The sequence below is a fragment of the Monodelphis domestica genome, chromosome 1 (assembly GCF_027887165.1).
Source record: "Monodelphis domestica isolate mMonDom1 chromosome 1, mMonDom1.pri, whole genome shotgun sequence".
Classification (NCBI taxonomy): domain Eukaryota; kingdom Metazoa; phylum Chordata; class Mammalia; order Didelphimorphia; family Didelphidae; genus Monodelphis; species Monodelphis domestica.
In genome coordinates, this window is record NC_077227.1 from 610126135 (window position 1) to 610152316 (window position 26182).

At 34.7% G+C, this 26182-nt stretch overlaps 1 protein-coding gene and 1 pseudogene across 6 annotated transcripts in view; one reads left to right on the forward strand and one right to left on the reverse strand.

Moving 5' to 3' along the window:
* Positions 1 to 26182, reverse strand: part of KIZ (kizuna centrosomal protein) — a 175322-nt gene that overhangs the window by 112825 nt on the left and 36315 nt on the right. For all 6 annotated transcript variants that reach the window (XM_056813834.1, XM_007476629.2, XM_007476630.2 and 3 more), the window contains one exon: positions 21707 to 21796. In XM_056813834.1, coding sequence (XP_056669812.1) covers positions 21707 to 21796 — 90 coding nt within the window. The remainder of the gene's footprint in view (positions 1 to 21706; positions 21797 to 26182) is intronic.
* On the forward strand, positions 12963 to 13401 carry LOC100031388 (small ubiquitin-related modifier 2-like; annotated as a pseudogene).

Consider the following 26182-nt stretch of genomic DNA (forward strand, 5'->3'; position numbering starts at 1 on the left):
TAGAATTCTGTGAACACTGCTCACAGTAGGGAAGGGGCTCACAAGGCTTGTACAGAAATCTGGGTGAAGGTGAGGTACAGAGAGAAGCAGAATGTACCAAAAGATACTATGGACTAGCCTGGTGCTATTGATAATGGCACACTGGTACTATTCACTCTTTGGGGCAATAACCAATATACTTCGAGATTTCATAAGGGCAGTCATTAACATACTAAAATACTGGGAACAAATGAAACTTGAGATTACAACTTTATGGCCAATGCTCCCAGCTGTCTATGGATCTCTCATGATGACATGGCAATAAGGAAATTTCCACAATAAGGAAAGGACTCAAAGTGATCTTGGGCAAGTGTGACTGCAACAACAACATGGATAGTAAATTAGATAGAGTATTTTCTCAAATGGCAGCCAAGAAAGACATGTATCAAGATTTCATGACAAAGATGGAGAAACTGGGGATGGTGAAGGGCACTATGACAGATAAAAACACAAAGACACAGACAAGGACAATGGGGTAGTGACATCAACAGCTTTGAACAGAAGCCACACAAGCTGAAGGGACTGTAGGGGCACAAAAGATTATGCCTCTCAGGGACTTTACAAAGATTACACCAGACTCTGGCATCGTCCATATGAAAGTTCATAAAGCTTTCTTAGCCCAGGATTTGGAAGCACTCCGTAAGAGAATGCCTAGAGTCTGCACCGAACCTTTCAAGAGCCTTAAGAAGCTGAAATGTGCTTTCAGGTTCTTTGTACTCAGTTTTGAGGATGTTGAATTTTTTTTAGGAGAATTATTTAGCCTCTAAGAACAGGCCCAATTTCTTAAAAAAAGAGAGAGGATGCAAATCTGACCATCTGGCCAGAATTTCATGGGCATGTCGAATTTTCTAGGCCCCAGAATCTAACACATTTAAGAAAAGCTAGAGAAGATCTGCTTGAAGCAATCAAATCCTTCTGTGTACACTCTATTGCATGGGGAAATTTTGAAAGAATTAGGCAGGATCCCAAAGAACACCATATATTTATCTCGATAGGCTTCTGGAGAATGTGGAGCCAATTTTAGGGTACCCCCGGGACAATGAACAGGCCATACCACATATAAAGAGACAGTTTTTACAGGGATGCAGTAACACACTCAAAAATTTCCATAAATATTACTGCCCACAATTTGAATCACTTTCCTTGCAAGAATTGCATGATTCTGCAACATACTTGCATGACACACAGAACAACAAAGGGAGAAGGATGACCAGATCAGGGATCTAAAGCAAAAGTCAGAGGAAGCCAAAGAGACATTGAAACCAAGGTGGCTAATATAGAAAAAAATACATAACTACATACATGTAATTGATATGACATTATGTGTCTTTTCAGTGGGTGGGGAAAGGGCTAGAAGGAAGGAGAGAAATTAGAACTCATTTTTTTTAATGACAAAAAGAGACACTGAAAAAACCTGAGGAAACGGGAAAAAATTTATTATACATAAAGTAAATCCAAAAAAGCAGGAGCTACAATCATGATATCTGACAAAGCAAAAAAACAAATATTGAAAAAATAAAAAGAAATAAACTGTATTATGCTAAAAGGAACGACAGATAACAATTTAATACAAGTAATAAATTTCTATACTTGAAATGCCATAGCATCCATATTAATAAACATCTAAGCTATAAGACATAGAGGATAATACAATAGTGACACAAGACTTAAAATGTCTCTCTGTGTTTTGAGTAAGTCTAAAGGAAAGATAAACAAAAGGGGAAATATGGAACAGCAAATTTCTGGAGAAATTAGAGGTAAAAGATGGAGGATCTTCTAAATAGGACTGAAAGAGAATTTAAAAATTTCTCAGACACATTAAAGTTTTACAAAAATTGACTACAAAGGTCTGTATCCCAAGGCAATCAAAGAAAAAGGAAAAGAACCTATATTTATAAAAATATTTATGGCAGTTCTTTTTCTGGTATCAAGGAACTTGAAAATAGGAGGATACCCATTAATTTGGGAATGGTTAAACAAGTTGTAATTATGTTTGTGATGGAATACAACTCATGCACCAAATGATATAACATACAAATTTCTAAAGGAGAAACTGGTTGAGCTTAAGGAAGAAATAGATAGTAAAACTATACCAGTGGGAGACCTCAAACTTCCTCTATCAGATCTAGATAAATCAAACCAAAAATTAAATGAGAAAGAAGAGATAGTAATGAAATCTTAGAAAAATTAGAGTTCATAAATATGTGGAGAAAAATAAATAGGGACAAAAGTAATACACCTTCTTTTCAGCAGCACATGGGACATTCACAAAGATTGACCATGTACTAGGAACAACTGCAAAAGAGCACAAATAATAAATGCAACCTTCTCAGACCACAATGCAATGAAAATAATAATTAGTAAGGGTACATGGAGAGGCAAATCAAAAATTAATTGGAAATTAAATAATATGATTCTACAAAATTGGTTAGTTAAAGGAGAATCATAGAAACAATTTAATAATTTCAGTGAACAAAATGACAATGATAAGATATCCTATCAAAATCTATGGGATGAAGCCAAAGCAGTACTCAGGGGAAACTATATCCTTGCATGGATATATTAACAAATTATGGGGGGGGGGGACAGAGGTCAATGAATTGGGCATGCAAATTAAAATATTTGAAAAAGAACAAATTAAAAAAACCCAAATAAAAACTAAATTAGAAATCCCAAAAATTAAAGAACTTAATAAAATGGAAAGTGAAAACTAATGAATTAATGAATAAGACTAGGTGTTGGTACTTTGAAAAAACAAATAAAATAGACAAAGTACTGGTTAATCTAATAAAAAAAGGAAAGAAGAAAACTAATTTAACAGTATCAAAGATGAAAAGGGAGACCTCACCTCTAATGAAGAGGAAATTAAGGCAATCATTAAAAACTATTTTGCCTAATTAGATGGCTATAAATATGGCAATCTACATGATATGAATGCATATTTGCAAAAAGAAAATAAATTGTCTAGATTAACAGAAGTAGAAATAGAATATTTAAACAATTCCATTTCAGGAAAAGAAATTGAACAAACCATCAAAGAAAAAATCCCCAGGGTCACATGGATTCACAAGTGAATTCTATCAAACATTTAAAGAATAACCAATCCCAATACTACACAAGCTATCTGACGAAATAAGCAAAGAAGGAGTTCAACCAAATTCCTTTTATGACACAAATATGGCACTGATCCCAAAGCCAAGCAGAATAAAAATAGAAAAAGAAAACTACAGACCAGTCTCCTTGATGAACACAGCTACAAAAATCTTAAATAGAATATTAGTAAAAAGACTCCAGCAAGTCATCCTGAGGGGTTATTCATTATGATCAGGTGGGATTTGTACTAGGAATGCAAGTATGGTTCAATATTAGGAAAACTATCCACATAATTGACCATATTAACATCACATGATTATCTCAAAAGATGCAGGAAAAGCCTTTGACAAAATATAATACTCATTCCTTTTGAAAACACCAGAAAGTATAGAAATAGAAGGATTTTTCCTACACCAGAAAGTATGGGAATAAAAGGACCTTTCCTAAAAACAATAAATAGTATATATCAAGCATCATCAAGCATCATCTGCAATGGGGATAAATTAGAAGTCTTCCCAATAAGATCAGGAGTGAAACAAGGATGCCCATTATCACCTCTATTATTTAACATGGCACAAGAAACACTATCTGTAGCAATTAGAGAAGAAAAAGAAATTGAAGTTTTTAAAATAGGCAATGAGGAGACCAAGCTATCACTCTTTGCAGATGATATGATGGTCTACTTAAAGAATCCTAGAGAATGAACCAAAAAGCTAGTGGAAATAATCAACAACTTTAGCAAGGTTGCAGGATACAAAAAAAAAATACACATAACTCATTAGCATTTCTATATATTTCCAACTCATCCTGGCAGCAAGAGTTAGAAAGAGAAATTCCATTTAAAATCATCCTAGACAATATAAAATACTTAGGAATCTATTTGCCAAGACAAACACAGGAATTATATGAACACAACCACAAAACACTTTCCACACAATTAAAACTAGATCTAAACAATTGGGAAAACATTAATTGCTCATAGGTAGCACAAGCTAACATAATAAAAATGACAATCCTACCCAAATTAATTTATTTATTGAGTGCCATACCAATCAAACTACCAAGAAACTTTTTTTTACTGAATTAGGAAAAAATTATAACAAAGTTAATTTGAAAGAACAAAAAATCAAGAATATCAAGGGAAATAATGGAAAAATGTGAAGGATGGGGTCTTAGCAATGTCAGATCTTAAACTGTACTATAAAGCAGTGGTCATCAAAATAATATGGTACTTGTTATGAGACAGAAGGGAGGATAAGTGGAATAGACTTGGGATAAATGACCTCAGCAAGACAGTGTATGATAAACCCAAAGATCCTAGCTTTTGGAACAAAAATAAAAAAAAATTGACAAAAACTGATGGGAAAATTGGAAAACAGTATGGGAGAGATTAGGTATAGATTAACATCTCCACCTTTCACCAAGATAAATTCAGAATGGGGGAATGACTTGAATATAAAGAAGAAACCTATAAATAAAGTAGGTGAAAACAGAATAGTATACTTGTCAAATCTTTGGAAAAGGAAAGATTTTAAGACCAACCAAGAATTTAAAAAAATTTACAAAATGTAAAATAAATAATTTTTATTACATTAAATAAAAAGGTTTTGTACAAATAAAACCAAACAATCAAAACTAGAAGAGAAGCAACAAATTGGAGAAAAATCTTTATAAGAAAAATCTCTGACAAAGGACTAATTACTCAAATATGTAAGGAGCTAAATCAATTGAACAAAAAATCAAACCATTCCCCAACTGATAAATGGGCAAGGGACATGAATAGGCAATTTTCAGATAAAGAAATCAGAACTATCAATAAGCACATGAAAAAGTGTTCTAAATCTCTTGTAATTAGAGAAATGCAAATCAAAACAACTCTGAGGTACCACCTCACACCTAGCAGATCAGCTAATATGACAGCAAAGGAAAGTAATAAATGTTGGAGGGGATGTGGCAAAATTGGGGCATTAATGCACTGCTGGTGGAGTTGTGAATTGATCCAACCATTCTGGATAGCAAAGGGTACTAAAAGACTGCCTGCCCTTTGATCTATCCATATCACTGCTTGGTTTATACCCCATAGAGATAATAAGGAAAAAGACTTGTACAAAAATATTTATAGCTACACTCTTTGTGGTAGCAAAAATTGGAAAATGAGGGGATACCCTTCGATTGGGGAATGACTGAACAAATTGTGGTGTGCTAAAAAAATAATGAACTGGAGGAATTCCATGTGAACAGGAATGACCTCCAGGAATTGATGGAGAATGAAAGAAGATGATCCAGGAGAAGGTTATACACAGAGATGGCTACCCTGTGGCAGATCGAATGTAATGGACTTCTCTACTAGCAGTAATGCTATGATCCAAGACATTTCTGAGAGCCCTATGAGAAAGAATGCTATTCATATCCAGAGAAATAACTGTGAGAGTAGAAACACAGAAGAAATATAACTGCTTGATCACATGGTTTGATGGGGATATGATTGGGGATGTAGACTAAATGATCACCCTACAAATATCAATAATACAGAAATAGGTCTTGATCAATGACACATGTAAAACCCAGTGGAATTGCATGTTGGATACAGGATGGGTTTGGGAAGAGTGGAGAGAAAGAACATAAATCATGTAACCATGGAAAAATTCTCTTAATTAATCAATCAAATAAAATAAAAAAATAAAGTTGTATTATGCCCCTCCAATAAAACAACAAACTAGAAAACCTGATATGAACTAATGCAAAGTGAAATAAGCAGAACTAGGAAAACATTGTACATAATAATAGTAATATTGTAATGACCAACTGTGAAAGAATTAGGTACTCTGATCAAGAAAATTATTCAGCAAAACCATGATGGCAGAGAAAAGGTGGGCTTTTATCTGACCTCTCTTAAATTTACCTCCAAAAAAACTGTAAAATAACACTTCAAAACAAATTATAGAGTGGCCGAACCCACCAGAGGTGGATTGAAACAATTTTTTCCATTCCAATCTCTAGGAAATTGACAGAAAAAGTTTGCTGCACTGTGGTGACAGTGGAACACAGTCTAGTGGAAGTAATACCTCAGCAAGATAGCAACAGGCGAATGCTTCTGGAGTTCCAGTCAAGATGGCGGCTTAGAGAGAGCTAAAGTTCAGATCTCCGGAAACCCCTTCCTTACTGATCTCAAACTGTATGCTCCTAGGACATTGAAATTCAAAACAAACAACAGGATAGATCCAGGGAACCCTCCTCCTGGACCTGGACCTGGACCTGGACCAAAAGGTACAGCCCCCAAAAACCAGAGCCTGAGATCACTCGGATCTAAGGGATTAGCAGAAGGAAGGTCCCAGAACCCATCCCCCCAAACCCAGAGCGCTGAGTCCGAGGCAGCAGCAGGAACCTAAGAGCCAGCAAAAGGACCCCAGGGCCAGCTATTCTGAAGGCCGCACCCTGAAAACAACCTGAGCCAGTAGAGGGGGCACCCAGACAGCAGGAAAACAGAGAGAGACAGAGGGGAGCCTGTATCCCCCTGGCTGGATCCTTCCGTCTGAGTCTCAGGGAAGGTCCCTGGTTTAAGACACACTCAATCCAATCCAGGGGAAATTAATCCTATCAGGAGCTCTTGGAGCTCCGGGAAGCCTCGGCCCCTCCCCTCTCAGACTGCAGGCCTCTCTGGCCCACAAAGGCTCTGAGATAACCTTGGGGACAGTGCAAAGCCAGGCTCAGAGCATGGGAGTAAGGCAACGAAGAAGCATCGGGAAGGAACTGAGAGCAGTAACACCCACGAACGGACAATTTGCCTGGGACTAAAGCCTCTGAACACCAGACAGAGATAAGAAAAGCTAGACCTCCTCACTCAGATAGAGATGGCAAACAGCACAGAAAAGCCGCAACACTCCAAGAAAAACAAGAAGAAGGGGGAGACTTTGGACACATTTTATGGAGCAAAAATACAAAATAAAAAGGAGATAGAAGAGGAAACACAAGCAAATGCTCCAAAACCTTCCAAAGGAAATGGAAACTCTCCACAAATCCATGAAGAATTTGAATCAGAAAGATCAAAAAGATGGAAGACTTCTGGGAGGAAAAGTGGGAAATAATGCAAAAGAAATTCACGCATCTACAAAACCAGTTTGACCAAACTGAAAAGGAAAACCAGGCTTTAAAAGTCAGAATCAGCCAACTGGAAGAAAACAAGCAAGAATTAATAAAGCAAAGCCAAAAGACCAAGAAGAGAACATAAAATATCTCACCTACAAGGTCATAGACTTGGAAAATAAAGGAAGAAGAGACAATTTAAGAATAATTGAACTTCCAGAAAAGCCAGAAATAAACAGCAAACTCAACATCGTAATACAAGAGATAATCAAAGAAAATTGCCCAGAGATTCCAGAACAAGGGGGCAATACAACCACTGGAAGAGCTCACCGAACACCCTCTACACTAAATCCCCAAAAGACAACTCCCAGGAATGTAATTGCCAAATTCCAAAGCTCTCAAACAAAAGAAAAAAATCTTATAAGAAGCCAGAAAAAGACAATTTAGATATAAATGAATGCCAATCAGGGTCACACAAGACCTTGCAAGTTTCACTCTGAATGACCGTAAGGCATGGAATATGATTTTCAGAAAGGCAAGAGAGCTGGGCCTTCAACCAAGAATCAGCTACCCATCAAAACTGACTATTTACTTCCAAGGGAAAGTATGGGCATTCAACAAAATAGAAGATTTCCAAGTTCTTACAAAGAAAAGACCAGAGCTCTGTGGAAAGTTTGATATCGAAAAACAAAGAGCTTGGAATGCCTTAAAAGGTAAATATGAAGGAAAGGGAAAAGGAGAAAAATTTTATCTTTTTCTTTTATTCAAACTCTCTTCTATAAGGACTATATTTATATCAATCTATGTATATTAATATGTGGGGAAAATGTAATGTGTAAATAGGGGGAAAAGTAAGACCAAATAGAATAATCTTTCTCACACAAAGATTCACACAGGAAGGGGAGAGGAAGAAAACTCCTATAAGAAGGAGAGGAAGAGAGTTTTTACTTAAACCTTACTCTCAGGGAAATCAACTCTGAGAGGAAAGAACATCCAGATCCATTGGGATCTTGAATTCTATCTTACCCAACAAGGGTAGGGAGAAGGGAAAACCAAAGGGGGTAGAGGGGGAGGGAACATAAAAAAGGGAGGAAAGAAGAGGGGGCTGCAGGAGGGAAAAAAGGAGGGGCTAGAAAGGGAAATATATCAAGGAAGGGGACAAGGGGGACTGATTTAAAATAAATCACTGGATTAAAAAGTTAGAGCTGAAGAAGAAAGGTTAGAATTAGGGAAGGATATCAAAATGTCAGGGAGTCCACAAGTGACAATCATAACTTTGAACATGAATGGGATTAACTCACCCATAAAATGTAGACTAATAGCAGAATGGATTAGAATCCAAAACCCTACCATATGTTGTCTTCAAGAAACACACATGAGGTGGGTAGACACCCAAAAAGTCAGAATTAAAGGATGGAGTAAGACCTTCTGGGCCTCAACTGACAGAAAGAAGGCAGGAGTTGCAATCATGATATCTGATAAAGCCAAAGCAAAAATAGACCTGATTAAAAGGGATAGGGAAGGTAATTACATTCTGTTCAAAGGGACTTTAGATAATGAGGAAATATCTCTAATCAACATATATGCACCAAATAATATAGCACCCAAATTTCTAATGGAGAAACTAGGAGAATTGAAGGAAGAAAGAGAAAGTAAAACCATATTAGTGGGAGACTTAAACCAACCATTATCAAATTTAGATAAATCAAATCAAAAAATAAATAAGAAAGAGGTAAAAGAAGTGAATGAAATCTTAGAAAAATTAGAATTAATAGACATATGGAGCAATCTAATTAAAAAAAGGAAAGAAGAAAAGCAAATTAACAGCATCAAAGATGAAAAGGGGGACATCAACTCCGATGAAGAGGAAATTAAGGCAATCATTAAAAATTACTTTGCCCAATTATATGGCAATAAATACACCAATTTAGGTGATATGGATGAATATATACAAAAATACAAACTGCCTAGACTAACAGAAGAAGAAGAAATAGAATTCTTAAATAATCCCATATCAGAAAATGAAATCCAACAAGCCATCAAAGAACTCCCTAAGAAAAAATCCCCAGGGCCTGACGGATTCACAAGTAAATTCTATCAAACATTCAGAGAACAGTTAATCCCAATACTATACAAACTATTTGACATAATAAGCAAAGAGGGAGTTCTACCAAACTCCTTTTATGACACAAACATGGTACTGATTCCAAAACCAGGCAGGTCAAAAACAGAGAAAGAAAATTATAGACCAATCTCCCTAATGAATATAGATGCAAAAATCTTAAATAGGATACTAGCAAAAAGACTCCAGCAAGTGATCAGAAGGGTCATCCACCATGATCAAGTAGGATTTATACCAAGGATGTAGGGCTGGTTCAACATTAGGAAAACCATCCACATAATTGACCACATCAACAAGCAAACTAGCAAGAACCACATGATTATCTCAATAGACAAAGAAAAAGCCTTTGATAAAATACAACATCCATTCCTATTAAAAACACTAGAAAGCATAGGAATAGAAGGATCTTTCCTAAAAATAATAAACAGTATATATCTAAAACCATCAGCTAATATCATCTGCAATGCGGATAAACTAGATGCATTCCCAATAAGATCAGGAGTGAAACAAAGATGCCCATTATCACCTCTACTATTTGACATTGTACTAGAAACACTAGCAGTAGCAATTAGAGAAGAAAAAGAAATTGAAGGCATAAAAATAGGCAAGGAGGAGACCAAGTTATCGCTCTTTGCAGATGACATGATGGTCTACTTAAAGAATCCTAGAGATTCAACCAAAAAGCTAATTGAAATAATCAACAACTTTAGCAAAGTTGCAGGATACAAAATCAACCTGCATAAGTCATCAGCATTTCTATATATCTCCAACACAGCTCAGCAGCAAGAACTAGAAAGAGAAATCCCATTCAAAATCACCTTAGACAAAATAAAATACCTAGGAATCTATCTCCCGAGACAAACACAGGAACTATATGAACACAACTACAAAACACTCTCCACACAACTAAAACTAGACTTGAGCAATTGGAAAAACATTAACTGCTCATGGATAGGATGAGCCAATATAATAAAAATGAACATCCTAACCAAACTCATCTATCTATTTAGTGCCATACCCATTGAACTCCCCCAAAATTTCTTTACTGATTTAGAAAAAACCATAACAAAGTTCATTTGGAATAACAAAGGATCAAGGATATCCAGGGAAATAATGAAAAAAAAAACACAAATGATGGGGGCCTTGCAGTCCCTGACCTCAAACTATATTACAAAGCAGCAGTCATCAAAACAATTTGGTACTGGCTAAGAGACAGAAAGGAGGATCAGTGGAATAGACTGGGGGCAAGCGACCTTAGCAAGACAGTATATGATAAACCCAAAGATCCCAGCTTTTGGGACAAAAATCCACTATTAGATAAAAATTGCTGGGAAAATTGGAAGACAGTGTGGGAGAGATTAGGAATTGATCAACACCTCACACCCTACACCAAGATAAATTCAAAATGGGTGAATGACTTAAACATAAAGAAGGAAACCATAGGTAAATTGGGTAAACACAGAATAGTATACATGTCAGACCTTAGGGAGGGGAAAGACTTTAAAACCAAGCAAGACATAGAAAGAATCACAAAATGTAAAATAAATAATTTCAACTACATCAAATTAAAAAGCTTTTCAGAAGGGAAACAACAAATTGGGAAAAAAATCTTCATTGAAACCTCTGACAAAGGTTTAATTACTCAAATTTATAAAGAGCTAAATCAATTGTACAAAAAACCAAGCCATTCTCTAATTGATAAATGGGCAAGGGACATGGATAGGCAGTTTTCAGATAAAGAAATCAAAACTATTAATAAGCACATGAAGAAGTGTTCTAAATCTCTTATAATCAGAGAGATGCAAATCAAAACAACTCTGAGGTATCACCTCACACCAAGCAGATTGGCTAACATAACAGCAAAGGAAAGTAATGAATGCTGGAGGGGATGTGGCAAAGTAGGGACACTAATTCATTGTTGGTGGAGTTGTGAACTGATCCAACCATTCTGGAGGGCAATTTGGAACTATGCCCAAAGCACGATAAAAGAATGTCTGCCCTTTGATCCAGCCATAGCACTGCTGGGTTTGTAGCCCAAAGAGATAATGGGGAAAAAGACTTGTACAAGAATATTCATAGCTGCACTCTTTGTGGTGGCCAAAAATTGGAAAACTAGGGGATGCCCATCAATTGGGGAATGGCTGAACAAATTGTGGTATATGTTGGTGATGGAATACTATTGTGCAAAAAGGAATAATAAAGTGGAGGAATTCCATGGAGACTAGAACAACCTCCAGGAAGTGATGCAGAGCGAGAGGAGAAGAACCAGGAGAACATTGTACACAGAGACTAATACACTGTGATATAATCGAACATAATGGGCTTCTCCATTAGTGGCGATGTAATGTCCCTGAACAATCTGCAGGGATCTAGGAGAAAAAACACTATCCATAAGAAAGAGGACAAACTGTGGGAGTAGAAACACCGAGGAAAAGCAACTGCCTGACTACAGCAGTTGAGGGGACATGACAGAGGAGAGACTCTAAACGAACACTCTAATGCAAATACTAACAACATGGCAATGGGTTCAAATCAAAAACACATGTGATACCCACTGGAATCACGCATCGGCTATGGGAGAGGTGGTTGGGGGGGTAGGAAAAGAAAATGATCTTTGTCTTTAATGAGTAATGCTTGGAAATTATCAAATAAAATATTATTTTAAAAAAATCAATGCTTCTCTCTTGTGCTGCATCCATTAAAAAAATGAATAAAGACCAAGAAGAAAAAAAAAAGAAAGCAACAGGCCTTGGGGGCAACTGAATCAGCAGCAGCAACTTCAGGAGATCTTATTCCACAGATGGTAACGGGTCTGAAAATTGGTCAGAAAGAGATTATAGGGGTCCCTTAGCTGGCACTAGGTGTGAGACTCTGTTGCATTGCCCATTCAGGGATCCAGCTAACAGTTTAGCTTAACAGTACCAGGGTGAAGAAGAGCACTAACACAACAGAGCTTGTGGCCAAAGGAGAGTGAGAATCCTGGTCACAGTTCCATGAAATCAAAACACAAACTTGATAAGACAATGAAGTCAAAACTGGCAAATCCAAAACCTCAAAGAAAATATGAATTGGTTTCAGCTTCAAAAAGACTTCCTGGAAGAGTTCAAAAAGGATTTTTAAAAATCAAATAAAAGAAATAAAGGTAAAAAATGGGAAAAGAAATGAGGTTGATGATAGAAAATCATGAAAAAATTTTAGTTGGCAGCTTGGTAAAGGCTCCCCCAAAATGAAGAAAATAATACCATAAAAAACAGAATATAAGTCAAATGGTAAAAGAATCCCAAAATTTTACTGAAGAGAATTCCTTAGAAAGGATTTGGCCAAATGGAAAAAGAGGTATAAAAATTCAAATAATTCCTTAGAAATTAAATTGGGCAAGTGGAAGCTAAGGATTCCATGAGACACTGAGGAACAATAAAATAAAATCAAAAGAATAAAAAATTTAGAAAATGTGAAATATCTTATCAGAAAAACAAGTGGACCTCCTCCTCGTCCTCCTCCTCTTCTTCTTTGTCCTCACCATCATCACCACCATCTTCTTCCTTCTCATCCTCCTTTTTCTCCTGCTTCTGCCACTGATGCTTCTCCCCCTATTCCCTTGGAGCAGACCATCTTGTTGCCTCTTTTGTGAAGTGGCGGCTGAGGAGACTCCCAGACTCACCATGGCTGACAAGAAGCCGAAGGAAGGAGTCAAGACTGAAAACAATGACCACATTAATTTGAAGGTGGCAGGGCAAGGTGGTTCGGTGGTGCAGTTTAAGATTAAGAGGCACACGCCACTTAGTAAACTAATGAAAGCCTATTGTAAATAACAGGGTTTGTCAATGAGGCAGATCAGATTCCGATTTGATGGGCAACCAATCAATGAAACAGATACACCTGCAGAGCTGGAAATGGAGAATGAAGATACAATTTATGTATTCCAGCAGCAGACAGGAGGCATTTACTAAAAAGAGAACCTGCAACTCTACTCCAGAACTGTGCTTCCAAGGAAAATAATACATTCACAATTAGAAAATCAAGATTTGGTTCCTCCACATCCTGACTACTGCAGTACAGTTTTCTCTCTTTGATTCCCTTCCCCCATTCCTTTATTGTACATAAAGCAACTGGTGTATGTGCACAGGTATAATGCATATTTTTTTTAACTAAATGTTTTTATTAACATCAAATGGAGATGGGGAGGGGGAAAAACAAACTGGTTCTGTGAAAATATCCCATTTCTCTATTAGTGGCATGCTCATTCAACTTTCATCTTTATATTCTAGTAAGTTATTTTGTTCTCACTGTTTAACAAAAAAAAAAATACCCACAAAAAAATCTGTGCATTCCTTGTTTGATTGGATAATTTCAATGTTTTTCTTTTATCATTGTAAAGCCAAGGATGATTTTATAACTTTTTTTGTACGTAGCTGTTACGTGTATGGCAATCTCTGTCTCAGGGATAAATTACTATAAAGAAAATGATCCTAGATAGTTTTCCCTTAAAGTCAAACATCTTGTTGTTTAAATAAACTTCTTGTTTAAAACAAGTAACCTGGAATATAAATTGAGGAGATATAATTTAAGAATTATTGGGCTATCTAAAAGCCATGATCAGAAAAAGAGCATAGATATTATCTTTCAAGAAATTATCAAAAAACTATCCTGATACTCTAGAACCTGAGGTGAAAATGAAAACATTTTATCCATAACATCCTAAAAGAGATTCTAAAAATGAAAATCCCAGGAATATATTATAGCAAAATTCTAGAGCTCCCAAGTCAAAGAGATAATATTGAAAGTAACCTGAAAGAAATAATTCAAATAATGTGGAGTCACAGTAAGGATAACATGAGATTTCAAAACTTCTACATTAAAGGCCTGCGGGGCTTGAAATGTGATATAACACAGTGCAAAAGAGCTAGGATTACAACAAGAATCACCTACCCCACAAAACTAAGTATAATCTTTCAAGAGAAAAAATGAATATTTAATGAAATAGATGACTTTCAGGCATTCCTGATTAAAACAAAACAAAACAAAACAAAACAAAACAAAAAAACCCAGAGCTGAATAGAAAATATGATTCTGAAATACAAGACTCAAGAGAATCACAGCAAAGTGAACAAGAAAATGAAATTATAAGAAATTCAATAAGGTTATTAAACTGTTTGCATTCCTTCACAGAAAGATAATACTTTCAGCTCCTAAGAACTTTAACATTATTAGGGCAGTTAGAAAAAGTATACATAAAAGAGAATGGGTATGAGATGAATATAATTAAATTTATCTAAGAAATTAAAATTAAGGGGTAAGAAAGAGGAATGTGTTGTGAGAAAGGGGAAATGAGAAGTAGAATGTAGTAAATTATCTGACATAAAAAAGGTATAAAAGCTTTTATAGTACAGGGGGAGTTAAAGGAAGTGGAGAGGGAAGTTTGAACTTTATTCTTGCTTGAATTGACTCAAAAAAAGAGCATCACATACCTTCAGCTGTGTAGATAGAAATCTATCTTATTCTACAATAAAAAAAAAAAACAGGAGAGGAAGGGAATAAGAGAAGGTTGCTTGATTAAAAGAAGGGAAGATTAGGAGAAGCAGTAGTCAGAATCAAAACATTTTGAGATTGGACAAGGTGAAAAGAGAGAGAGAACAGGATAAATAGGGAGAGAAATAGGATGGAAGGAAATACAAGGCTAGTAATCATAACTGTGAAAACATTTTCACAGCAAGTTTCTCTGATAAAGGCCTCATTTCTCAAATATATAGAGAACTGAGTCAAATTTATAAGAACACAAGTCATTCTCTGATTGATAAATGGTCAAAGGACATGAGCAAGTAGTTTTCAGATAAAATAATCCAGTCTGTAGTCATATAAAAAATTCTCTAACTCACTTAAAAGGAAACAATCTTCCCTTCTGTCTTGGAATCAATATTAAGTATTGGTTCCAAGGCAGAAAAGTGGTAAAGGCTAGTCATCTAGAGTTAGGTGATTTGTCCAGGGTCACTCAGCTAGGAAGTGCCAGAAGCCAGATTTAAATTCAAGATCACCGATCTGCAAGCCAAGTGCTCTATTCATTGAGTCTTCTAGGTGCCGCTTCTAAATAATTTTTTCACTACAGAAATACAAATTAAAGTAACTCTCAGGTAACACTTCATGCCCATCAGATTGAGTAATATGATAAAAAATGGAAATGACAAATGTTGGAGATAGGGGAAAACTGAAACACCAATGCACTGTTGAGGGAATTGTGAACTAGTATAACCCATTCTGGAAAACAATTTGGAACTATGCCCAAAAGGATATTAAATTATATATATGCCATGCTACCCAGCAATACCACTACTATGTCTGTATACCCAAGAGACAAAAAAAAAAGGAAAAGGAACTATATGTACCAAAATATTTATAGGCACTCATTTTGTGGTGGCAAAGAATTGGAAAATGAGGATATGTTCATCAACTGGAAAATGGCTGAATAAGCAGTGATGATTATGATGAAATACTATTATGTTATAAGAAATGACAAGCAAGATGCTTTTAGAAAAAATTGGAAATATTTACATGAACTGACGCAAGGTAAAATTAGAAGAACCAGGAGAACACTGTATATAGAAACGGCAATATTGTATAATGATCAACTGTGAATAACTTTGCTACTCTCAGCAATAAAATGATCTAAGATAATTCTGAAGGACTTTTGATGAAAAATGCTATCCACCTCCAGAAAAAGGACTGATAGAATTTGAATACATATCAAAACACACCTCTAAAAAAAAACTTTCTTTTCCTGGCTTTCTTTAGTTTGTTTCTTCCTCTTTCACAACATGACTAATATAGAAATGAGTTCTGCATGATTGCACATGTATAACATATCAAATTGCTGCCTACTAGAGGAGGGAGGAAGGAAAGGAGGAAGAGAGAATTTGAAATTAAAAATTTTTAGTGAATATTAAGAATTATTTTTACATATAATTTGGGGAAAATTAATATATTTTAAAAAGACAATGATTCAAGACAGTTCCAAAGGACCCATAATAAAAAATGCTATCCACTTCTAGAGAGTCCTAAAGAAATTCGAATACAAACTGAAGCATATTTTTTCACATTTTCTTTATTTTTATTGTTTAACTTGTATATTATTTTACAACATAACTTATATGGAAATGTTTTGCATAACAAAAAAGTGAATTGCAAACTTTACCAAAATAATGTAATATAAAGAGAGATATTTCTTTGCCTTCTGCTAAACCATTCTAAATCCTAAGCATAAGGGAAACAAACTGATTACTCCCTTTGCAAAGGTAATTAAGATTCCCTTAGCACTGTGGAAAGGAAAACTGAATCAAGTTCTGGACTTTCTGCTACTCAGATGGAACAAACAGCAGTTGGAATGTTAGAAAGAACTGACAAGAATGACAGTTGGTAGGGGAAGGGCAATTTGGAGTGACAGTTGGTCTCTAGGCTCTCTTTCCTGGCCCTGGGACTGGAAGGAGACTCTCTCCCTGACTCTGGATAGAAGTCTCTCTATTCCTGATTTTCCCAACTGCATGCTCTACCTGGATTCCTGTGATCGTGTCATCAAACAAAAGGATTTAAGGAGAGCAGTTTGAACTGTAAGGCCAGTCTTTAGCAGCATCAGTCTGAAGAGACAAGCCCAACCAGCTCTGAAGGTCATAACCTTTTCTTCCTCTTACTGTCTACTGCTAAAGCCTTTGAATTTAAGAAAGCTAGCACAGATTAGCATATACAGGAATAAAAGAAACTCTCCACCAGTCTGTGAGGCCTGGCCTCAGCACAAAAGCTGAGAAACTCAAACCCAATCTAGAGAAATCCTGATTTCCTCTTCCCTGATACCTCCCAATCCAAACTTGTATTAAAATTCATCTTTATTTAAATAATCACAATCAGATAAGAGGACCCCCTTTTGGGGGGGGTATAGAGGGAGCTAAATCTCAGGACAGTCATTCAACCATAAATGGTCCTTATTGGACCCCTGCTGGGAAACCTTGGTCTGGGGGGAGGCTTGTCCCTCAGGGGGGTCCATGCTTACCTACTCTGGGGTATCTTCCACATCAATCAATAGAGAAGACATGCCCTCAGGCTGTCACAGTTGGCCCATTTCTCTGGGAACCCCATTTTTCAGAAATAGCCTCTCAGCAGGGGGGATTCCTCTCCTTTCACCTCACCAGCAACCATATTCCTTCTCTCCCTTCAACTCCTTCATTCCCTGTCACAAACCTTCCTCAATCCCCTGTACCTCTTCTGTCCTCTACAAATTCCTTTAATTATTACAGCACTGTGCTAAGTTATTTCCTGTATATCTTCTTATAGGTATATGCCATATGATTTTAGTGTTTAAAAAAACTTATATTGGAAATAGGAAGATATATATATTTTTCATGTACCTATAAAAAGTATTTCTTTACACTGATTATTTAATACCCCCAGTGATTCATTACTAACCATGAATTCCTAAGGCTGATACAGTTTCTCCTCATTCCTACTGTTTTGACAAAAAGCTATGAGGTCATAGGTAAAGTATCCATCTAAAAGATTCCTTCCTTTTACAGTGGTCCTGGATAGATAGTAATGTACCTTTACAGACCTTGGTTCCCAAAATTGCTATCTTTGACCTGTAACTTGTATGACTGAAAATCTTTTACCCTAAAAAAAGAACTACATATCCCAAGAGCCCACTGAGTTTCTGTCATTATGTACTTCCTGTAGACAGAGGATAAAGGGCATAGGCTTTGGAGGCTCCCTCTCTCTGATGCAGAATCAGCATTGATGGTGATGAGTGGGGTTGACTAAAAAAATGGCTAACCAGCCATGGGCATGTGGTCTTTATTTTGCATCTTCTTTATTACTTGATTTCTAATGATCATTAATAAATCTCTTAAAATATAATATTATTGAGATTTAATTTTTAACTTTTACAGACTCCATGTGTCTCACATGATACATATCTCAGAAGACAGGAAATCCTGACAAAAAACTCATAATCCAAGTGAGGAAGCTGTATTTCTTTCTAGAAATAATAAAAGACCAAGATCCTGACTTTTTGCTGCTATAAAATTTGAGGATCTGAGTCCTAGCTTTTGATACTAACTGTGGACCCAAAGCCATAGATTCCCAATAGGCACAAACATCTCCAAGTGAGACTACTCTGAGGCTCTGAAGCAACGGTTTTCCTGAGCACCTGATGCCAAGAACCAGCTGACTATATCTGAAATTTCATTCTAACATGCTTTCAAATCTATTAAATTATTTTCCATTTTCTGGTATGGCTGTGGATTTGCCAAAAAGGGCAAACATTTAGGAAGTGTTTGTTGCTAAGTGGCAATATGCCTCCCCAAATAATCAAAGTCTCAAACAATGTTTTCTTCCTTTAACCTAAATTTCTCTTCTTTAAGCCCAAGTTCTCCTGGCTTCCATTCTGAAGATAAATAAGATTAAATTCCTGCACTCAAGAAGACTATAATCTAATCTCAGCTACAACATATTCACAAATACATTAATATGATAAATTCCATGCAGAAATATAAATTAATATAAAAGTTTAGAAAAAGAAAAAAATTGCTTCTAGTTTCTTACAACAGTCTAATTGAATTATACATCTCTGTAGATGATTTGCACTTTCTTGATTCTGAACCTTTGTCCTCCAACCAAAAACATTTGAGTCCTTCATCCATTAATGTTCAGCTCAAATACAATCTTCTTTAAAGCTTCCCCTATTGACCTCTGCTAGAAGTATACTTTCATTCCTAGAAACTTTTAAAGCTCTTTCTACCACTCATAGCATTACTCACATACTACCTTGGAGGGTACCTATCTCATTTACTTGAATATAAGCTTCTTGAGAAAAATGATTGCATCATATTTACTATTATATTCATAACAGTATCTATGAATCATTTGAATTCTTTTTCTAAACTTGAGTTGAAATAGTGAGGTTTTATACTGTACATTGAAGATAGTCAATTGTAGACTCTGGTGAGCCAAATTATATAGCTACCCAAATGAATATAAAATTTAAGCTATGGAACATAATTTGTATTCTAAGAAATTGTTCAGAAATTAATAAATGACAAGTATGACATGCAGATGCTGTGTGGCATCTAGTGGAAAGAGAATCAAACTTAAAATCAAGAAGACTAGATTCAAATCTTTAGGAACTTCTCAGTTCCTCCAGACAATGACTTTCTGAGTTGTAAAGAAAGGACAGATTCACAATAGTGAAAGGTATTTCCTTACTAGTAACTCTCTATACCAGTGTTGGCAAACTTTTGTGAGATCATGTGACTAAAATGCAACTTCAAGCTACCTGTGAGCCCTCCACATGATCCCAGAGAGTGGAGGGTAGTGCTCACATTGGACTGCTGGGCAGAGGGGCGGGGCATGTGAAAAATGCCCTCAGGCGCTGTGGAGAAGAGGAAGAAAACAGTCCCCTCCAGCATACCCTGGCACATGTGCCACACCTTCCCCAATATGGTCAATGAAATCAAAGATCTAGTTTCTATCCCTCCAGATGATATATGCTATTTCAATCAAATATATTTAATTTTAAACCTGTGTTCAATTTTACAAGGTAAATTATAAATATATTTTATGTTAACATAGTTCAATTCTTATTTTGGCTCAGAATTCTAGGATTAAACAATTAATAAGAGAATTTTAGAGAAGATATTCTCAAATATAAACAAAAACCAGTCTATTCTAACTATAATGACATTTTAAAGGATGATTGAAGGACTTTTGATTTGTCCTAAAACAAGTAAACCTACAACAACTTGTTTCTAGCTCTTTAAAGGGTAATATATGTAAGAAATCAATCAAATGATAAGCATTTATTAAGCAATTACTCTATGTCAGGTACTGAGCTAAGAGTTGAAGAAAAGACAAAAAACACAAAAACATTTTGTGTAGGGTAAAAATTCAAGATTGCAAATAGAAAAACCACCCCACATTTTAAGTGTCAATGATACTGCAATACTAAAAATGCATGTATCAGGGACGTTCAAGAAGGAATAAAATGATTTAGACTTAAAATATGTCAATTATTTCATGGTTAAATGCAATGACAAACAGGAAAACCTGCTCAATAGTTCAGGTGGCCAGTACTACATATCCTATTTTGTGTACATCTAATGTAATATGAATCATTTGTCATTAAAGGCCTTTTTATACAGGTCAAGGTTGCTAGAGCTTGTTGCTTTGTATCTTGTAGTTTAAAGAATGCTCTGAATTCAATGTTTTAACTTTTTAATCTATGGGGAAAGAAAAAAAAACTTCCTATAAACTGAGATTAATGCCTGCTAATGCACTGAAGAAAGAAAAACTGAAACCTTCCCTCTACTATAAAAACAAAATAGTGTGGCCTCTGTTTCTTTTCTGATAAGAGTCTTAAATACCAAACAGTTAACTGCATAATAACATTTACTGGCAGCCAGGCAGCCTGCTTAGCAGATATATAAAGCAGGTAAAAGGAGAAAAAGTTAATTTCTTGGCTGAATGATTCCATCGGTAGCTATAGGGCAAACTAGAAAGTCTTTTAGTAAAGTAGCAGTTGATTCTTCTATCAATCTGCAGCACACATACTCTTCCAAGGAATGCATTAAATATGAAAATCATATCCCGTTATCATCTGTTTCCAGCTTTCAGCCCAGTAAGCTTTTCTTAATGAATGCTGTAGCCTAAGGGACAAGCATGCTGTTGGCTTTTCTGAATAATGGAGTGATGCTACCATTTTTGCTTATTACAATATCGACTAGCTGAGGGGGTTTCACACATAGTCACAAGTGACTACTCTTGCCAGCATGCTCCAAGTTATTACAAGATGTTTTTAGACATTTCATCTAAAAGAGCTTTACTGCTTTTAGTGAAGAAAACATCTATGGTCTTGAACTGTATCATTTATATGGAGATAGGAAGAAGGATTAGAAGCCTGCATTAGAGCAGATATATAGCAGAATATATTTAAGTATTCCTTGTCAATCTTTTTGTCTGTTGCTTAGATATGCAATCATTTTTTTCACTTCTTCTGTGAAAAAGGTCAAAATGTACAAATTTATAAATACAAAACAAGCATCAAAACAGCACATTTTGTTTACTTTTCATTTAGAATGTTTTTCAGAGTTTATGAAACCATACTTTCCTAGGAAAATCAAAAGGTAAACCAGAAGACATTGTGTTCCTTTCTTTTATTTTTGTTCTTTATGTTAACTGAATTGTCTTTCAGTAAATCAGTCATTAAAATTATTTCATTTAAGATTTAGTGAAAATGCATTTTGCAACAAAATTATTTTTATGAAAATCTTCATTTTAAATTATTAGAACTTTAGAAATCCTTAAGATAAAAGTTAATTATTTTAACCTTTTAAGTACCTTTTCATCATTGTCTTGAAGTATGCTTTTCTTTCCCAGGTTATTTTTTGTCAAGAGATGCATCTTCTTGATTTGAGCCTCATATTCCATCTAAATACAAAAAAAGCCAATACTAAAAATCTTGTGTTGAATGTTATGACCATTAAATACCTATTTTATCAGTTCTTTATAGTATAGAAAATGAAAGCTGATAGTTGTCACTCAGAAATTCTTATCTCAGAAAATTAATTACATCAAACAATAAATCATGGAATCACAATTTATAGAAGGTATCTTTTCTAATTTCCTCATTTTACAGATGAAGAACCCATTTCATAAAATGTTATATGCATTTCCACACTAAAAAAAATTTAGAGTTTTCTGTCATCACTTTAAAAAACAACTAAAGCTTTGATATAAGAAGTAGCTGAAGATGATAAATTTGTTTGGAGATCATGTAAAAAAAAAATTTGTGGCTATCTTTTCAGTAAGTATGGTGTGTCAAATAAAAAATTTAGTCCTGTCTATATTCCATGATGCCGTATCAAATGTTTGATACTACATAGCCAAAGCTATATAGCAATTCCCTTCTTATCCACAAACATATTTTATTGCATTATTTTGCAATAAATCAGAAGCATAAAGTATAAATTTGTTAATATAAATAACTACAGAAAGATATCTTTGTAGCTACTACATTTCTAATTAAAGTAAAATAATCAGATTTCTGCTTAAAGACATGGCAAGAAAGCATTACTTCAGTATATCATTAAAGTCGCAAAACATAATTCAAGACTATATTCCATTATAAATATATAGCAGAACATTAAAAAAATTTAGCCATACTACATTACAATTTAAAATATATATCTGACTGATAAACAATAAAGCTTATACCTCATATTTAATCTAACAAAGGGCAAAATCTAAACCTTATTTTCAAATATAAAATACATAATAATGTCTGAAATAAATTTGGTTCCTTGAAATATTTTAGTTCATCTCCTACCCCATTTTGCTGACACTTTAAAAAATTTAAAGAATGTTATGAATATAAAAGAAATTAATAATCTCAAGTGCATACCATTTTTAGATTTCCAAAACAATTATAAATTACTTTTTTTAAACTAGCCAAGAGGAAGAAGATAAAGAAAAAGGCAACTAAGGAAAGATAAATTTACTTCTTGAAATACAGTAATTATTCCTTCAAACATATTACTTAGTTTTCTTAGCACTTAAAGTTAAAAATGGATATTCTGTACAGGTTTAAAAGATATTTTTAAGAGAAAAATGCTAAAAATAAGCATGTAATAAAAGCTATTAAAATGTTTAATTCAGTACCAATTCTCAATAATGCATAATAATCATCATCATATTATTCACTGGGTTGTTTGATATTTGGATTTATATTTCTATATTTATAAATTCTGATAACCACTCAATATATGTCCCCCTTCAGCTAGTTAGTAGGTTATTTTCCAAATTAACTAATGAATATATCATATAGTCATATATAGAATATAATCTATGCCAAATTCTTGACAGCAATCCTTCTAAAACCTTTTCTACTCAAGTCCTGAGCATCAGATGAAATTTCAAGGGCCACATTCTTATCTGCCTAAATTTAAAAACTCTCTCAAGTTTTCTTAATTTTTCTCCATTCAAGTATCATAGTTTTTATTAATTTTATTTTCATAATATCTTAATGGCTTTTTCTACTCTCTCTCCAGAAAAAGCAGCCCACTCTATTTTCTTTCCTTCCAAAATATTTCCATCAGGCTATACTCCTTACTATTAATTCTCACTACTTTGGGTCTCAAATTATTTCTGTCTATACGGTATCTTCTAATCCCAAACACTTCCATAAATAATCTCTCAGATTTCATTTTGCAAAATATAACTTTAATAAAATTAATTTAATAAAATGACCCAAAAAGTAACATTATAACTGATCTTTATGTTAACTTTTTATTTTGCACACCAAACAGAGTATTATATTGGATACGCACTAAGTCTGATTATGGGAGAACTTTTCCATTCCATTCATGGCTTATTACTGAAAAATACATTGATATAGTACAATATGAAGAATATATATATAAACTTAAATGTCTAGCAATTCTGTTGTTCCTTAGACTAGTGCGTTTAAAATAGCTTTCCTTTAGGTAATGCTTTTCTAAAAGCTAACAAAAAATTCTGTTTCTGGCCGAATCACTAGTGTTACCTGGCCATTATTGATCATTCTATTCACTGTAATTATATCATCAGCATCTAGCACAGTGTCTGGCACATAATAATTACTAGTGCTTAACAAATGCTAATGATTTGGTCTCTTAGTTCTTTCAATTAACTATTATTTTTTCCTGATTATTTATTAAAATCAGTCCTAAGTATTTTCCTTCATTTTATCACACCCTAAATACGTCTACCATCATTCTATAATGAACAGATAATTAGACTTAAAGAGTCAGGAAGACCAGAATTCAAATCCTTCTTCAGACCCTAACTAGATATCTGATCCTTGGCAAGTAACTTCACCTTACATGATTATCAGTCTCCTCATTTATCAACTGAGTGGACTGACCTAGATGGTTTCTAAAATTACACTATGTGATCCCTGTGATCACAGAGTTAATTTTATGTCTGCTTCCTCAGATTCATACTTCATGATAAACTTTTAATAATCATTATATAATTTTTCACTATATTTTATATTTGCATAAGTCTACATTTATAAATTTTGATAACCACTGAATGTGTATGCCCCTTCAGCAAGTTATTCATGTTATTTCGAGCATACTTTCCAAATTAACTGAACATATTAAGAGATCAAAAGTATTATTAAAATTATATATATACAGTTATAATTATAAGAAGAATCATATTGATTTCATTTTCTTAGTGCCTCAGTTGCATTTGTTGGTAATTTATTGTTACTGACAATGTGTGTGCCTCACAGAAATTTTGCTACTATAGATTCTAACTTCCTGTGAGGGAGAGTATAAATTCTCCTGAAGTCAAGAGTCAAAGTCATTTTTGTACCTCAATGTATAGCTGGCATAGTGCCTTACATAAAGTAAAGGCTCAATAAACATTTGCTGAATTTGGACTGAGGATATAAACAACAACAGGAATAACAGCAATAAAACTCAAAAAATAAAACTCCAATAAATAAGCAGGAAATTAGTTCAGAAGTCCTAAAGACAAGTAGGATAATTCTATTACAATCTTATTAAAGTTATAGTCATTTTAAAACAATTTTAAATCAGAAACATAGGGTTATATGTACCATCATATTTCATGTTGGCATAAACCCTAAATTTTACCCCTTACAAGAAGAGAGTTTAAAGACCTAAGTAATGGGGGTTAGGTGACTTGCACAAGGTCACAAAGATAGGAAGTATCTGGGGCTAGATCTTCATCCAGGACCTCCTGTCTCTAGGTCTGGCTTTCAATCCACTGAGCCACTTAGCTACCTGCTAATATATGACTTTTGTAAAGTCACATATTTAGAACTAGGACTACAACCAATACATCAAAACTCAGTTCTATACTATTTCCATTATACCATATCTTCTTTACATAAGTTTTTTTTTTACTTTTCTTTTTAAAATTTACTTTTCTTTTTAAAACCTTTACCTTTCATCTTAGAATCAATACTATGTATTGATTCCAAGACAAAAGAGTGGTAAGGGCTAGGCAATGAGAGTTAAGTGACTTGCCCATGGTCACATAGCTGGGAAGTGTCTGAGGTAATATTTGAACCTAGGTCCTCCCATCTCTAGGCTTAGCTCTCAATCCCCTGACCAACTAGCTGCCCCCTAAATCTTAATTTTTAATCCCATAGACACTTTCTAAAAAAATGGCTAGCCAATGAAAAGAACGTCAAGGAGGACTCATAATTCCTATATATTTTGCTACTCTTCAGGGACATGTATCATTTGTAAAGTGCCAAGAAAGAAGAGCCTAGAATAATCATAGGCTTGCAATGCCCAAATTAGTCATTTCAGGTTAAAAGAAATCTTAAGCCACAAAGTCAAGAATGAAGGAAAATTTGTTAAGGTAAGTTGTTCCTCTTTTTCCACCCTTTGCCACCGAAACTACTATATTCTTTAACTAGAACAAACAAATTTAGACTTCAATGGCAAGAACATTCATAGAAGACCATCAACAAGGAAATTCTACTTACCATACATATTAGAATCAAAGTAAGTAAAGTCTATATTCAATTTGATTTACTAAGTGTTTGTATAGATAGCTCTAATGTCAGTCCTCTGTAAGTTCAGGTTCAATGTTGGGATAAAATGAGGCACTTGAAAGTTACTGAATAGTTGTTAACAAAAGAAGGTTTCTTTACCCTAACACACTAAGGATAAGCAACAAGGATAAAGTGGCACTTTATTCTTCTGGACCCAGCCCCTCTCCTTTCCATGTGGAAACCCATCTAGCCATCAGAGAAGATCCTAGGGGGAAGACATACTGATTCAAGAAATCTTC